Here is a 15,088-nt window from a genome sequence, read left to right on the forward strand (position 1 = left end):
CGGGGAAAATGAGTGATGATTGTAAATTCATTGTACAGTTCCATATCTAGTGTCTGCATACTATATGTGAATGACTGACTGAATGAAAGCTCTCTGGCGTAGTGGTTTTGTATTAGGTAAGGCCACCCAGGTGATTTCCGCACACTTGCTTTAAGGGAGGAAAATGGTCAAAGTACAAACCACAAACAAAGTACAAACAGCCAGCCAGTGTGAAGATGAAGGAGCCGTTGAGCACCTGCACCGTGAGTGGTCTTAGCTATTTTCAATTACACACACACACACAATATGGAGTAAAAAAACCAAACAACTATTGCACTTGTTTTGATTGCAGTTTGAAATCATACCCATTTGTACACTTTGAGTATATAATGTGCTTTCATTGTCTCCTTTGTTAGTAGTTTATGTTGTCATTAAATCACGTGTTACAGTACAACCTGCTCTACCAGGACCTCAAGAGATTCTCAAAAAATGGAGAATATTTCTGCAAAGAACTTGTGACCGTATTCCAGCAAAGGTAATAGTCTATTTAGGCACTATAAAAGTCAGAACTTTTGATGCATTTGGTCATAAAGTACAAAGTGAAGTGAAAATCGCCTCTCCCTTAAGAGACAGTCTTGCCCTTTTGAAGTCAGTGCTCATGGGTTGAATTTTAATTATACTCTAGCTGCGGTTATTCTTTTACTCATTGCCTGAGATGATCTATCTAGAGCTTTTCTATCTCAAGACCTTTTAGTGTTTAGTTGTTTAAACTGTTGTAAGTTCATCCTGGAGGAATAAATGAGTGTAATTAAACTTAATGATGGAAGAAACCATTGTTAGTGTTGTGTATCTATTTAATAACCTGGTTCAACATTTAAGACACATGTTGCTGTATCAGGTCGCCCAGGGACATGCAGAACAGAGATCGGGTATCATGATCACCTTGTTACTGCTTTGTATGCTTTCAGGGGTCACCCACTAACTGTAGTTATGATAAATATTTGCTTTATGCTGAAAGTTAAGCGTGGACAGATAAGTGTGCTTCTATAAATACAGATCGGAGCTGGAAATCAGCTATGCTAAAAGGCTGCAGAAACTTGCTGGAAAACTCATCAGTGTGTCCAAAATGATGACTAGCAAGTGAGTGCTCTTACTCTTCACAAGCATGATTTATAGTGCTCAAGAAAAGATAATACCTGAGAGATTTAGTTAGTTTTGGATTTTGAGTATGTCAGGTCCTTAAAAAATATCTCTCTTACTTTCTCTAAAGCTCAACGTATAATGCGTGGTCCCTAGTATCAAACGAGATGTTCTCAACAGCAGATGCACACAGGTAAAATATAACAGTAGTTAACTGTCTGCAATTAAATGCTTCAGGGTTTATACACTTAATTCTAAGCTAAGTTTCTTTTCAGGACACTAGGGCAAGGTCTTCAACAAGATGCTGTTGTGGAAATTCGTCAAATGCTGGATGAACACACCAAGAGGAAGAGACCAGTGTGTGACGCACACACACGCATTACTAAGCCTACCCGTCCCAAAAAATTGCATGCATTTCACATGTTTTTCATAATATGTAATATTAATATGTAATATGTAAAAAAATAATAATAATAATAATAATACATACATATATAATGTGTACAAGTGGAAATTCTATAAGAGCACTCATATTTATTAAATTCCAAACATTATTTAAAGACATGTTACCACATGATCTAGCAATACATTGTGTCAGTAACAAGTGATATCAGTAACACAATGTCTGCTTGGCTTTTATTTGAGTGCAGCTGGAAAATGGAATTGAAAAATCAAGAAAACTTGTTGTGACCAACTGGAATGAACAACTAAAGGTAAGATAGTAGTATAAAGATGACTTTTATCTTTTTCGTTTGGCTGCTCCCATTAGGGGTCGCCACAGCTGATCACCCATCTCCATTATGGAAATCAGGTTTATGATCCACATATTTGATTTGGCATACGTTTTACACCGGATGCCCTTCCTGATGCAGCCCTCCCATATTATCCGCGCTTGGGACCGGCACTGAGAGTGCACTAGCTTGTACAACCCCAGTGGCTGGGTTTGGTGCCCACCATGGGGCTCAAACCCAGAATACTGAGATTCTGGAATATTTTCCTCATATCATATTCAAAACAACTAATCTGAGACCCAAAATTGGGCACAATGCTTTAAGTGCCACAATGCTTGAAATAAAAGCAGCCTTATCGACTTTGTGCAGTATGAGTAATGTAATCATTTTAAAACAAACCTTGACTTGTTTGACAGCAGTGCATGTGTGATATACTGTAATAGACTGAACTTGGGAAGAAAAGCTGTTATGGGATATAGAACATTCTGGCTTTGCAGCATTTCATTTTCACAGTTTCATCAAACATTTGATTGATGATTATGACTGAACAACCTTTTAAAAACTTCATCCAGTTTTATAAGAGTTATGGGGTTTTTTTTTGACAACCAGATGATCATTTGCTTTCAGCCTCAGAACATATATTTCTTCCCGCAGGCAAAGAAAAAATTGACCGGTTTAACCAGAGAGCATGAGGCACTCTTTAGCTTTGTGGAAAAGAACAAACACATCTGCACAGAGAAAGAGAAACAGAAGGTACTTTTTTGTAATGGGGACAGTGCTAGAATTCTTACATTTCCATTTTAGACACTATTTATATTGTAAATATTGAACAACAATAAAACGAGCTACTTTAATTATGTTGATAAACATAAAATTAATCAACTTCGAGGTGCTAACAGCAACTCTGCTTCACGTCATCTCACCACCTTGATTCTTTTCACCTCCTTGATTATTTTCATATAACAGCCTTCCTTATGTTTTAATTCTTACTTAAGAAATTGTTATAATCATTTCTACATGAATTCTGACTGAATATATCCCCAGCTAATCTGAGCATTCTGAGACAGTTAGGCCGTATTTCTACAAAAATAACATATCTGTAATCGTATAAAAATGTGACATCATAATGTTTTCACAGTGTTCTCAGAGCCATGCTTCAAAACAAATACGCAGACAGAAAAATTGCATTGACGCTCCTATGCTTTCTTTGAAAAATTGTAGCAGCATTAACACAAATGTTTCCATAATATAAATTTAGCAATTTTTTTTTTTAAATGTTAGGGAAAATTGGATCATTACTACATATTTATTCTTACTTAAACTGAGAGTGCGTTACATTCATTTGCTTGTGTTCAGATGCTGAACAGATTGAGTAAATCAGCAGAGCTTCAAGTCAAAGTTGATGAGGACTACTTCAATATGAACATGGACAGCTTTCAGATTAGACTGAAGTGGGAGAACACACTTAAAAGCTGCTATCAGGTCATTTATTCATCAGTTATATTGAGAGAATTGTTTAATGGCTGATGCAGATTATTTGACTGAACAAGTCATTTATTTCAGATTATTCAGGAAATTGAGAAGCAAAGGATCGAGACTCTGAGCAACGCTGTGAACAAGTACAATGTCCACCTGTGCCGCTACAGTCAAGCCCTTCTTCATGTGAGTGTAATGTTATTGAAAGACAAACCTTAATTCTGATTAATAATTACACACGTGTGTAAAATATTTCTCACCATTTCTAAAACGAGGACTGCTGATGTAGTCATAAAGACTTTATCCCAGGACTCCTATTTACACTATGCTCCTAGTGAACATTATTTCAACACACTTAGTATTTGTTTACCTTTATAGTATATCGTTGTAGAAGTCTAATGATTTATAATCTCACTTTCCGGTGTCACACAAAAGAAGATCTTCCCATTTGAGTGTGGTTTCTCTCAAGGTTTCTTCCATGCCACTGTCACCTCACTGGCTTGCTCAGTAATGATCTAAATCTACAGTACATCCAGTTTCTGTAAAGCTGCTGTATGTCTATTGTTAAAAAAAACAAAAAACGTACACTGGCCCTTACACCTCTACTCTACACACTTTGCTTCTCTAGAACTCAATTATAAATCTTGTACGGTAGCACTACTTGTATTGTTCTCCGCTTGATATATCGCTTTGTTTGTATTTCCTTATTTGTAAGTCGCTTTGGATTAAAGCGTCTTCTAAATGAATAAATGTAAATGTAAAAGTGCTATACAAAAAATTCAATTGAATTCAATGTCATTAAAAAATTTAATTGTAATGTTTTAATAGAATATAGTTATTTGTGTACCTGATTTGCATGACTTATAGAAACACTTAGTAAACAGATAATGTTTTTTTTTTTTTTTTAATGATTGCTTTATAGTTTTCTTGTATACAAAATCAATAAACTGTTGTGATCTGTAGAGTCAGGAGCAGATTGAGGAGGCCATAAGGAGAGTGGATGTGGAGAAAGACCTTCAAACACTGGTGGAAAACACCTGTGTTACAGCAGATGATACCAAGGCAGAGTTCCTCATCGTTGATTACTTTGTGAGAAATTTCACTATAAATATGCATATCATTCCTTTTCAGGATATCGTGATAAATAATTGCATGTTGGAATACTAGAGCTAAAGCCTGAAGTGAATGTTATTCCTGTATATGAAATAATGATTATGGTCTTTTATTCAATAATACTTTACGGACTGTGTTTATGTGCATCATAGGAGGAAGATGGGAAGGCAGTTATGGAAAAAGAAAGAAGAAGAGATGCACTGAAAACGAAACTCCAGCGACTGCAGGAATGCATTCTTAAAACCAGGAAGGAGAAAGAAGGTCAATTTTTATTTTAGATGTACACTTTATAGAATTGCTTAGGAAATAAAGATTAAACAAACTTGAAATGAGACTTCTACAAGCATAAGTTTATACATTGTTTTCCATCTCAATTCTCAAATATTAGCTTTAAGTAATGCTTCACTAAGTGGCTATCTGTTTAAAACTTGTTTTAAAAATGTATTTTGCCATTAAATTTCAGGGCTGGAGAAAATGGTGGGAGTAGACACTGAAAATATCTCACACATGAGTAAAAAAAACCTGGAGGAGCAAGAGCAGCTGCTTGAAGAGGTATTATGGGAATAATACTCCACATGTTACGTTTATGTTCTATTCAAACAGTATAAAAGTCATCAGTATCGGGTTTATGATTGTTTGTAGTCCATTTTAAAACTGGACCTTTTGGAGGCCACGTACTGTAAACTGAACCAAGCGATGATGGAGTTAGACGGGAAAGCGAAACCTTTTCATCGTTTGAATGACAGCATCACGAAATTCAAAGAAAAGGTACAGAGACAAGTGTGTACACAAATCTATATACTCTGATGTCTCAAATATCTCATCTACAGTGCTGTGAAAAAGTATTTGCCCCATCCTAATTTCTTCTGTTTTTGTGTATATCTCATACTAGGTTGTTTCAGAAATGAGAACAAAATCGAAGATAAAACAAAGGCAACCTGACTAAATACAGAATACAGTTTTTAAATGATAATGTTATTTGTTGAAGCTTTTCTAAGTTATCCAATACCAACTGGTCCTGTGTGACAATGTATTTGCTCCCTTAGTTACCCAAATCTATGAAACTGCATTCATAATGTGGTTCAGCTGGACCAGACACAACCAGGACTGGTTACTGCAAACCCTGTTCAATCAGATCACCACTTAAATAGAACTTTTTCAACAGCATGAAGTTGGTTAACACACTATGCTGAAATTGAAAGAAATTGCAGAAATGATGAGGAAGAAGGTGCCTGAAATACATAAGTCTGAGAAGGGTTACAAGCTATTTCAAAGGATCTGGGACTCCAGCGAACCACAGTGACAACCATTATCTCCAAATGGAAAAACTCGGCAGAGTAATGAACCTTCCCAGAAGTGTCAAAACTTCCAAATTTCCTCCAAGAGCACAGCAACTACTCATCCAGGAAGTCAAAAAAGAGCCACAGAACAAAGAACAACAAACAACTTCAAAGGACCTACAGGCCTGTCTTGCATCAATAAAGGTCACTGTTCATGACTCCACTATCAGAAAGACACTGGGCAAAAATGGCATCTATGTAAGAGTGGCGAGGTGAAAACCCCTGCTAACCCAGAAGAACATGAATGCTTGTCTGAATTTTGCCAAAACACACCGTGATGATCCTCAAACCTTTTGGGAGAATGTTCTGTGGATTAATGAGTCAGAAGTGGAATTTTTTGGAAGACAGGGGTCCTGTTACATCTGGCGTAAACCAAACAGAATTCCACAAAAAGAACTTCATAGCTACGGTCAAGCATGGTGGTGGAGGTGTGATGGTGTGGGGATGCTTTGCTGCTTCAGGGCCTGGGCAACTTACAATAATTGAGGGAAACATGAATTCTGCTCTCTACCAGAAAATCCTAAAGGAGAATGTCTGGTCTTCAGTTTGTAAGTTAAAACTCAAGCACAACTGGATTATGCAGCAGGACCATGATCCAAAGCAAAGGGGTAAATCCCAATCCTAGAAGTAAGTGAAAGACTGGTCTTGGAAGCGTTTGGTTGCAGTTAGTGTTGCTGAAGTTAGAACAACCAGATTTTTTACAAACTTTTTTTTTTTTTTTCCTTCAATAAATAAATAAATAACTAAATACTGTATTGTGTGTTTACTCAGGTTGCCTTTGCTTTATGTTGTATTTCATTTGATTTCATTTGATCTAAAACTATTTAGTTTGAGATGTACACAAAAAACAGAAGAAATCAGGAAAAATAATTTTTAACAGCGTTGTATAAGGATTATTATTTAATATGTATTTAAGGCCATCTTACATTCATTTTATTCAATCAGGAAGTTGAGCACAGCATAGCTAAACTGCCTCGCCCAGTTCGGATCAAAAAGACGTCATTCCGATCACGTCAGTCTTTCAGGACTTCAGTCATTTTTAAGGCTCCAGCGAAAAATGGTGTAGACCGTCCGGACTCTGTTCCCTCTATAGAGGCCAGCGGTGGAGCAACAAAACACACACACAAGCACGAGTCTGAAATCAGTGGCGCATCATCAAGGTCTCAGGAGGAAACCAGGGAATGTAAGGATCCCCTTAAATGATCTCATACTCTGTAATAGTTTCCATGGTTTAAATGACATTGTTATACATATTTGGATTAGGCTTTAGGAAGATAATATCAGTATTTTTTCTGTTTTATAGTCTTCAATATTTTTCAGTAGCTATTATACCAAAAGCACGTGATGTAATTCAGCATAGTTGCATTTTTATTACGTTTTGGTAGTCTTTATAAGTAGAATATTTATTACCTTTTACTTTTATTAAAATACATACTTTATCACTACATTTTTTGACCGTAAAGGATATAAACTGGTAATGTCTAAAAAATGTCAAAGATCAAGTTCATGTGTAATCTTACGTGGTGATTCCGTCCTCCAGGTGCTGAGTTCTGCACTGGAGGTAAATGTAAGGCTTTATATGACTTCTCGTCAGAGAAAAAGGACGAATTGAACATGAAAGAAGGTAGATTTACAGCTACTAAAGACACCTGATTCATTACAGACTGGGTTTATATGCGCATACTGTATTAAAAGGTTTTTTTCCTCCCGATTTTTTATAAGGAGATCTTCTCGACATACTTCAAAAGGACAGCAGTGGATGGTGGTATGGAGAACTGAACGGGAAGAGAGGGCACTTTCCTTCTAATTATGTTGAAGAGCTGCATGTTTTCAAAATGGCCAAGTCTTCTGATGCTTAATTAACCAGAGAACTTGATGGTAGTGTAGGATATTGCAGTGAGTAGTGTTTAGAGTAGAAGCATCAAGTTCCTTTAGATTATTTATTATTTTTTCAAAGCACTGTATGGCACAATGCATACTGTCATGCAGATACAGGTTAAGAGCTTTAGTTAGTGTTCACATCAAACTTCAGAATGTGGAAAATAAGATCTCAGTGTAGTATGGTTGTTAGTGCCAGACGTACCAGGCTGGTATGTGTATTTCAGAAACTGCTGATCTCCTGGAATTTTCACATGCAACAGTCTCTAGATTTTACACAGAAAGGTGTGAATATCGTCCAATGAGCAGCAGTTCTGCAAGTGGAAACACCTTGTTGATGAGAGGAGAATGGGCAGACTGGTTTGAGCTGACAGGAAGTCGACCAAACAGGTCACTGAGAGATTTTTACCCTTTCTGATGTTTGATGTGAACGTTAACCAACTTGCATCTGTGTGATTTTATGCATTGCTCTGCTGCCACATGATTGGCTGATTGGATAATTACATGCATGTGCAGGTGTGTGTGTCAGTCTTGGAAACCCCGTTGGATGGAGTGTGAATTCTGAGGATCAGGCAAAAATGTTTTGAACAAAATTTCTTTTTTGGTGTTGACCTCTACTTTAACAAAGCATAAATACTACCAAAACAACAATTTCAATACTATACTCCTCTTACTGGCTACTGACATTAAAGACCATGCTGTCCAAAACAACAGCAATAATAATAACAACTATATAAACACATTTCAGTCATACACTATCAGAGGAAATGGTCTGTATAGGTAAAGGTACCATAAAATACATAAAACTCGACCTAAAATTCCAATTATGTACATTAAATGCATTTTAAAGATGTATTACGTACCATTTACAACGTAAGTAAAAGGTACGAGACACTACCGACAATCTTTTTTCCCCCTGAGATTGTGTGGGAACAGCGAACTGTTCTGTATCTCATGAATAATTTGCAAACAATGTTTGATGTCATTGGGATTGCTAAATGAATATAACTTTCCATCTAGTTCATTTATATCAGTTCCGTGTTGTTTATTGGCTGCATACTTTGTAACTGTGTGAAAATGTACTTATAACATTCCTCCTGATGCTTGCAAAAATTAGTGACAAGCAGCAGTCAGAAATCTTTTGCTCGGTGTAATTCAGTCTCAGCAGTTTAGCCACTTTTTCCCCCCCTGCACATAAGGAATAAAATAAAGAACATTATGACCCAACCTTTTTTTGTGTGTTTTATTATGTAAGAGAGTCCAAAAATACACACACACACACACACACGTATAACAATAAGAACGTTAAAAGTACAATGCTAAAAAAAATAAGCACAAGCATAAGTCAGTACAGGCTACTGAAGAGTCTTGCCAGTAAAAGGCCAACTGTATTATAGCTTCTTAACAGTTAAAAATGTACTGGACTGAGCTTATCATTAATATCTGTACAGAGTTAGGCAGTCTTTGTAATATTGTTTAGTGCGACAAATTCCTTCCTGACATTAGACAGAAACGCAGAGAGGTTGTTGGTCTCCTGCAGTCGACGCTCCAGATGATCCATCTGTGCCAGGGGAGGATCACAGGAGACAACTGAAAGAGAAAAATCATATTTAATAAATCCTGTTTTGCTTTGCATTCAATCATCTTTTATATTGGGTTACAACCGTTTTTGGTTTTTTCGGTAATAGACTGAATCAGTGCGTGACATTTCTCAAACCTGTCTTCATGCACACCAAGACGGTTCATATTTATTCTCTCTTGGCTCCTAAAAGACCTGAACCAGTTATTCTGTGTTTTTGCACTGGTGTGGTTAGCATCACAAGCTGTGGGCAAGTAAAAATGTGGACTGTCTGAACAGTTCCATGGGCAGGTTTGCATTTACAAAAGCCACATGTGTAATGAATGTTCTAAACTGTAAATTATGGGTCACTGCGGTCTGCTCATTAATTCCCTGTTCCTCATGCTCCTTCATTATTCTAGAGGGCTGAAACAACTAATCAATAAAAATTTGATAATAAATATACTTGCCAAAGAATTTCATTCACAAGTGGTTGATTTGTTTTATCAAGCACATACATCACTTCAGGCAACAAGCTACTGGAATGAAGTAGCTACACTACTATCATCAACCCGGGAGCCTTGAGAATTTTTTGTGTATACAGTACAATATGTAAGGGGTAATTCGCCGCTAGGTGTGCATTACACGATTTTAATGCACAACGTGGAGGCAAAGAACCACCCTACTGCCCCCGCTGAGTGCATTAAAATGGTGTAAAGCACACCTAGCCATGGATTATACCTTGATCACTCGCCCGCATTGAGAATTTAAAGTAGTCACTGATGTTTGCAAAACTTGACTGAAAAGATTAAAATAATGGTTCATTTTCCATGGTTATTTTACATATGATCTAGAAATCTGTCCGCTCTAAAATCACACACAGAGATAAAGTCATGCGACGAGATTACAGTTATTAGAGAGGGAAAGAAAAATAGAATGTGTGTGTGTGTGTGTGTGTGTGTGTGTGAGAGAGAGAGAGAGGTAGAGAGAAAGAAAATTAGAATGTGTGTGTGTATGTGAAAGAAAGAGAGGGAGAGAGAGAAAAAAAATAGAATGTGTGTGTGTGAGAGAGAGAGAGAGAGAGAGAGAGAGAGAGAGAGAGAATTACCTGCATCTGTGATGCGTTTCTACTAATAATGAAGTTGCGAGTTTAACTGTATGTTACTATGGTTACGATCGTTCATAGGAAATGCATTACTTTAGAATGGAGATTAAACTGACTGGAAATACCTGTGCATTAAACGGATTTAACACACACCTTCCAGCCAATCAGAATCGAGTATTCACATAGACCATGGTATAAATGTTTCTAATACATGTGTTTCACGTCCTCAAGTAATATTGTTGTGAGATTTTATGTAACTAAGCGTAGTAAAGAGTTCTGTAGTAGTATTAGTTGACTGAAAAGCTGCAAAGAAATATTTTAAATACATTATTTTGTTATTTATTAATAACCCAAATAATCGATTAACTGGAAAATTATAAATGATATCAACTATCAAAATATTCATTAGTTGCAGCCCGATCCATGTCTATGTCCATGTGCCCTTTCTTTATTTTTTTGGGGGGGGGGGACAAAAACACATCCTTCTTGCTCACCCTCTTTTTGTTTTAAAAAGAATGATGATCTTTAGACATGGTTAACTAGTCTAACCAGTCAATTTGTTTGCTTAGCTTATTATTCATACAAACATGAGGATATCTGTATCATCTTGCAGTTGTGAACAGTAACATTCCATTAAGTGAATGGCTCCTGAACTCTAGTTCGATTAACTCCTATTATTTGCACACACACACACAGTAAAATAGTGGGCATAAACTTTTCATGCATTTAAAATCCAAGCATTTCAGACTAATGCAGTGTCCCAATTCGCCTACTTATACTAGGCAATAAAAGTATGTGCTCTTTTTGTGAATTAAAAGTCCATACTTTTGAGTGTGTATCAGATGAAAGTTGTTGCCTAGTTACGCACACTGTCACCATAAACTCCTCCTTGCATTTCAGTTTTTCTTCATTCATTATATAATTTCTGCTATATAATTGAATTCCCCATTCCCTTGATTTATTTTTCCACATTTAAATTTACTCTTCTCCAAAACACGTCCTTGAATCCGGCGAAGCAAACAGTCACAAAACAACTTCTCCCTCACACAAGGAGTTGTGGGCAATAGAAAAGTGTCCACAGATCCACACTTCCAAAATCTACCGGAAATAGTAGACCATCCAGGTACCTTTTGGGATACTCATTTCAACATACTACGATTTGGGATACACTAATTATAATCTTGGATACTATTTAGTACGGATAACAGACGAATTTGGATACAGCATAGGTTTTTGTACAGGGTAGTAAAGTAACTGCGCTGACTTACTCTGGTACACTCCATCCTCAGTTATCCTTAAAAGAAAAGTGTAGGCACTTTGTGGATTCTTGTGGTTGATGTTTCTGAAGATGAATTGCAGCTTCTCACCTTCACACACACACACACACCAGACATTAATACTGATTATATTTAGACGTTTTTGTACAATCAGTAATAATAAATGATACCATCCAGATTAAATCAGATTTTCATATCCAATGAAAATGTAGAAATGAAAAAGGCTTACCCTGGATTTTTCGGATCTCGAGGCTTAGCCGTTCCTGGAAGATCTCTTTAATTTTGTTCAGGTTCTTTAGCCGGTCCTTGTTGGCTTTGTTTTGTGAGTGAATCACTTAAATTTTAAGTGAAAAACATAAAAGCAAAAACATGAGTAATGACTTTAAACACTGATCAGAGAGTGTAACATACAGGAAGTGTGTGTAAGTGTGTGTGTGTGTGTACAAACAGATTCCATACATTCTCTGTTCTTGGCCTGCTCTTGCTTCAGCTGCTCAATCTTCTGAATAAGGAGTTCTTTATGGCTTTCTTTGTCCTGGATCGATCCCAAGATTTCTGGCCGTTCTCCACTTCTCTCCCTCATGACGGAATTCTGACGTTTCAGCTCTTAAAATGGAAAATAACATTTCCTCAGTTTCGTACTTTTCACGTAACAAAACAGATTCCAGATGGAAACGCAAACGCTAAAGTGAGCGCGCACCTTCCGTATAAACCTGTATGGTCTCGAACATGGTCTCGTCGTCCCAGCATTTTTTCGAGCATGTATCTATAGAACAAAAGATGCATGTCAGTTTCATTTCAATGTCACAATAACCTCCAGTTTGTACAGTTGCAGTGTCGCAGGGTGAAAGTCCTGCTGTCTCTTTATTTACGTTTCAGCTAGTTCAGAACGCAGCGGCCTGCAGTAGGAAAAGAAAAGTCAGAATGTATTGCTCCAAGCTTATTAAAGCTACAATTACTGCCTATTAAGTTCTGTGTTGACTACAAAGTCCTGCTTGAAACATTTTCATCTTTAAATGGTATAGCTCCAGGGTATTGTGCAGATCTGAGAGCACTACACACAGCACAGCTAATGGAAGATGATTTTAAGCGTGGGAATAATGTCCCTGAGAACACTACAATCTCTCTATAACCGTTTCATTTGGCCTATTCATACGATCTTGAAAGGCACATTTTTCATGATTTGTAGCAATTCTGTAGCTTCATATTGAAATTCAATCACTAATTCCAGAGTTGTCCGTTAAATGTTTAATCATGAATGCTTTATTTCAACTTTTAAATCTTTTATTCATGTTGTACTAGAATTAAAAGGACAAAAAACATGAAGTGGCTTCGTCATCAATGCGCATTGGCAGCGATTCTACACGTCTCCAGAACTGTTTGGAGGATTGAAACACCATCCTTCCAAAAGATATTCCCTCAATTAGTGTTGTGATGGTGGTGGTGGTAGAGGTAGAGAGCACCATCTACCACCACGCATCCAAATCTCCAACAGCCGTTCACTCAGGTTGAGATCTGGTGACTTGGAAGGCCATAGCATATGAGTTCCATCTTCTTCATACTCGTCAAAGTGTTCAGTGAGCCCTGATGCCCTGTGGATGAGGACCCGGTCATGCTGGAAGAGACCACTCTCATCAGGATAGAATAGACCAGGAAAGAAACACAGAAAAGACCAAGAAAGAAACACAGAAAAGACCAGGAAAGAAACACAGAAAAGACCAGGAAAGAAACACAGAAAAGACCAGGAAAGAAACACAGGTGATCAGTCAGAAGAATTCTGTATATATTTGTAGTGAAGTGGACTCACACCATGCAGAACCCTGTGTGTCCCCACAGCATAACAGAGCCACCAAGCGCGTGTGTGTATGTGTGTGTGTGTGTGTGTATTTACTAGATGTATGCATGTAAGGGTTCAGACCCTGTGTCTTACCCAGAACAGACTTCATGTACTGTTTGTGCGCTTGGCAGAACTCCACTGTAGCCTCGTTCAGCATTTCACCCATCGCCTGGGACAACAGTTTAGTCCGGATTTCCTCTAGCTTGCTGCTGAACTTCTCCCCGACGTCAAGATCTTTGATCGATGCCATTTGGACCTTGACAGAATCCAAATATAACAGATGTATTTAACCACAAGATTACTTCAGTTACCTTATCAAAAGTGTTGTCTTTACCTTACGCACAAATTCCGACAAGTCCCACCCCCTGTGCTCGGGTTGGTTCGTTGTTCATACAAACAGATAATATGACAAATGGATAGTCTGAGCATGAATCCCTAGCCAATCCGAGCGCAGAGGCAGGATGCTACTAGCCAATCAGAGCGTAGAACGCTGAATCGTGAAAACACTCCTAACGGAAAAGCTAGATGGCTAACTTAGCTAGATAACGAGCTCCAAGAACACACAGTGCAGCTCATTTAACATTTCACCCCCAAGATAGTAAAGCTTAACATGGTTATATAGGTTGTATATGTCAAATGATTTTAAGTCCAATACATAGTTCTGAAGGCTGTAAAACATTTCACACCTGTTTACAGTCCAAACCGCTTCCAATTTCAAAAAAGGCGCCCGGAATTTAACGTGACCAGGAAGTGACGTGGTGTTACGTTTATGAAGAAATAAAAATGGAAACATTTCTACAATAATTATTTCGTGTTTAATAATTAGAATAATGGAATATATTAATCTTTATTATTATTATTTCGTATAATTATTTTCATATATATATGTGTGTGTGTGTGTGTATACACACACACATATATGAAAATATATATGAAATATATATGAAAATACATGCTATGGTGTATGAAATTAATATGTAGCCATTTTGTCAACAACTTTCTTCTCGTTTTATCGAAGTTACCTACAGTTTTGTGTGTGTGTGTGTGTGTGTGTGTGTGTGTGTGTGTGTGTGTGTTATGAACATTCAGTTAGAAAGGTCGTAAAGTAAAACACACCTGTCATGTTTTACAACATCATAAACTCTTATTCAAAAATATACATTACTGTACTAATTTTCATTTTCGTAAAAACGTTGTTTTCTACCAGAGCAAACTCTCAGTGATATACCCACGACAGCACACACTGTGTGTTTTACAGTTACGTATATATTTTTTTTTATACATTCTCTTGATAGGGAAAACACTAGCCGTAACGGCAGGCTCAGACCCAGCTGCTCCTACACGCTGCCGCCATCTAGAGGATTTTCTCCGCCATGACACGCCATAAAAAAGCAGCATTTAAGTGAGGTAGGTGTGTGTGTGGAGTTTGCATGTTCTCCCCGTGCTGCGGGGGTTTCCTCCGGGTACTCTGGTTTCCTCCCCCCAGTCCAAAGACAGGCATGGTAGGTTGATTGGCATGTCCTAAGTGTCCGTAGTGTATGAATGGGTGTGTGAATGTGTATGTGATTGTGCCCTGTGATGGACTGGCACCCTATTCAGGGTGTACCCCGCCTTGTGCCCGATGCTTCCTGGGATAGACTCCAGGTTCCCTGTG

General features: G+C 37.5%; 2 protein-coding genes across 6 annotated transcripts in view; one reads left to right on the forward strand and one right to left on the reverse strand.

The window, feature by feature from the left end:
- nostrin (nitric oxide synthase trafficking) lies at positions 1 to 8,884 on the forward strand. 2 transcript variants are annotated; one of them, XM_017469842.3, is made up of 16 exons: positions 1 to 242; positions 396 to 514; positions 1,036 to 1,119; positions 1,250 to 1,312; positions 1,395 to 1,476; positions 1,770 to 1,832; positions 2,505 to 2,603; positions 3,207 to 3,332; positions 3,414 to 3,512; positions 4,290 to 4,415; positions 4,592 to 4,700; positions 4,903 to 4,991; positions 5,082 to 5,207; positions 6,725 to 6,962; positions 7,320 to 7,403; positions 7,502 to 8,884. In XM_017469842.3, exons 2-16 carry the CDS (start codon positions 402 to 404, stop codon positions 7,636 to 7,638), a joined length of 1,638 nt encoding a protein of 545 aa, XP_017325331.1. In that variant the 5' UTR covers positions 1 to 242; positions 396 to 401; the 3' UTR covers positions 7,639 to 8,884. The 2 variants fall into 2 exon arrangements, with proteins under 2 accessions (XP_017325331.1, XP_017325330.1); XM_017469841.3 differs by having other exon boundaries at positions 2 to 242; positions 429 to 514.
- Positions 8,197 to 15,088, reverse strand: part of spc25 (SPC25 component of NDC80 kinetochore complex) — a 25,852-nt gene continuing 18,960 nt past the window's right edge. Inside the window, exons 1-7 of one of the 4 annotated variants that reach the window (XM_017469030.3) lie at positions 14,121 to 14,192; positions 13,528 to 13,690; positions 12,298 to 12,363; positions 12,057 to 12,203; positions 11,827 to 11,931; positions 11,589 to 11,687; positions 8,197 to 9,247 (exon numbers count right to left, since the gene is read on the reverse strand). In XM_017469030.3, coding sequence (XP_017324519.1) covers positions 9,111 to 9,247; positions 11,589 to 11,687; positions 11,827 to 11,931; positions 12,057 to 12,203; positions 12,298 to 12,363; positions 13,528 to 13,684 — 711 coding nt within the window. In that variant the 5' untranslated portion in view covers positions 13,685 to 13,690; positions 14,121 to 14,192 and the 3' untranslated portion in view covers positions 8,197 to 9,110. 4 annotated transcript variants of the gene reach the window in all.

The sequence above is a fragment of the Ictalurus punctatus genome, chromosome 6 (assembly GCF_001660625.3).
Source record: "Ictalurus punctatus breed USDA103 chromosome 6, Coco_2.0, whole genome shotgun sequence".
Taxonomy (NCBI): Eukaryota; Metazoa; Chordata; class Actinopteri; order Siluriformes; family Ictaluridae; genus Ictalurus; species Ictalurus punctatus.

What these genes read in the sequence shown, in the direction of transcription:
- nostrin (XM_017469842.3), top strand. Translation starts at nt 402, where the DNA reads ATGTTGTCATTAAATCACGTGTTACAGTACAACCTGCTCTACCAGGAC. An exon ending in TCCAAAATGATGACTAGCAA is followed by an intron (nt 1,120 to 1,249) that starts GTGAGTGCTCTT and finishes CTTTCTCTAAAG; the next exon opens with CTCAACGTATAATGCGTGGT. An exon ending in CGAATTGAACATGAAAGAAG is followed by an intron (nt 7,404 to 7,501) that starts GTAGATTTACAG and finishes ATTTTTTATAAG; the next exon opens with GAGATCTTCTCGACATACTT.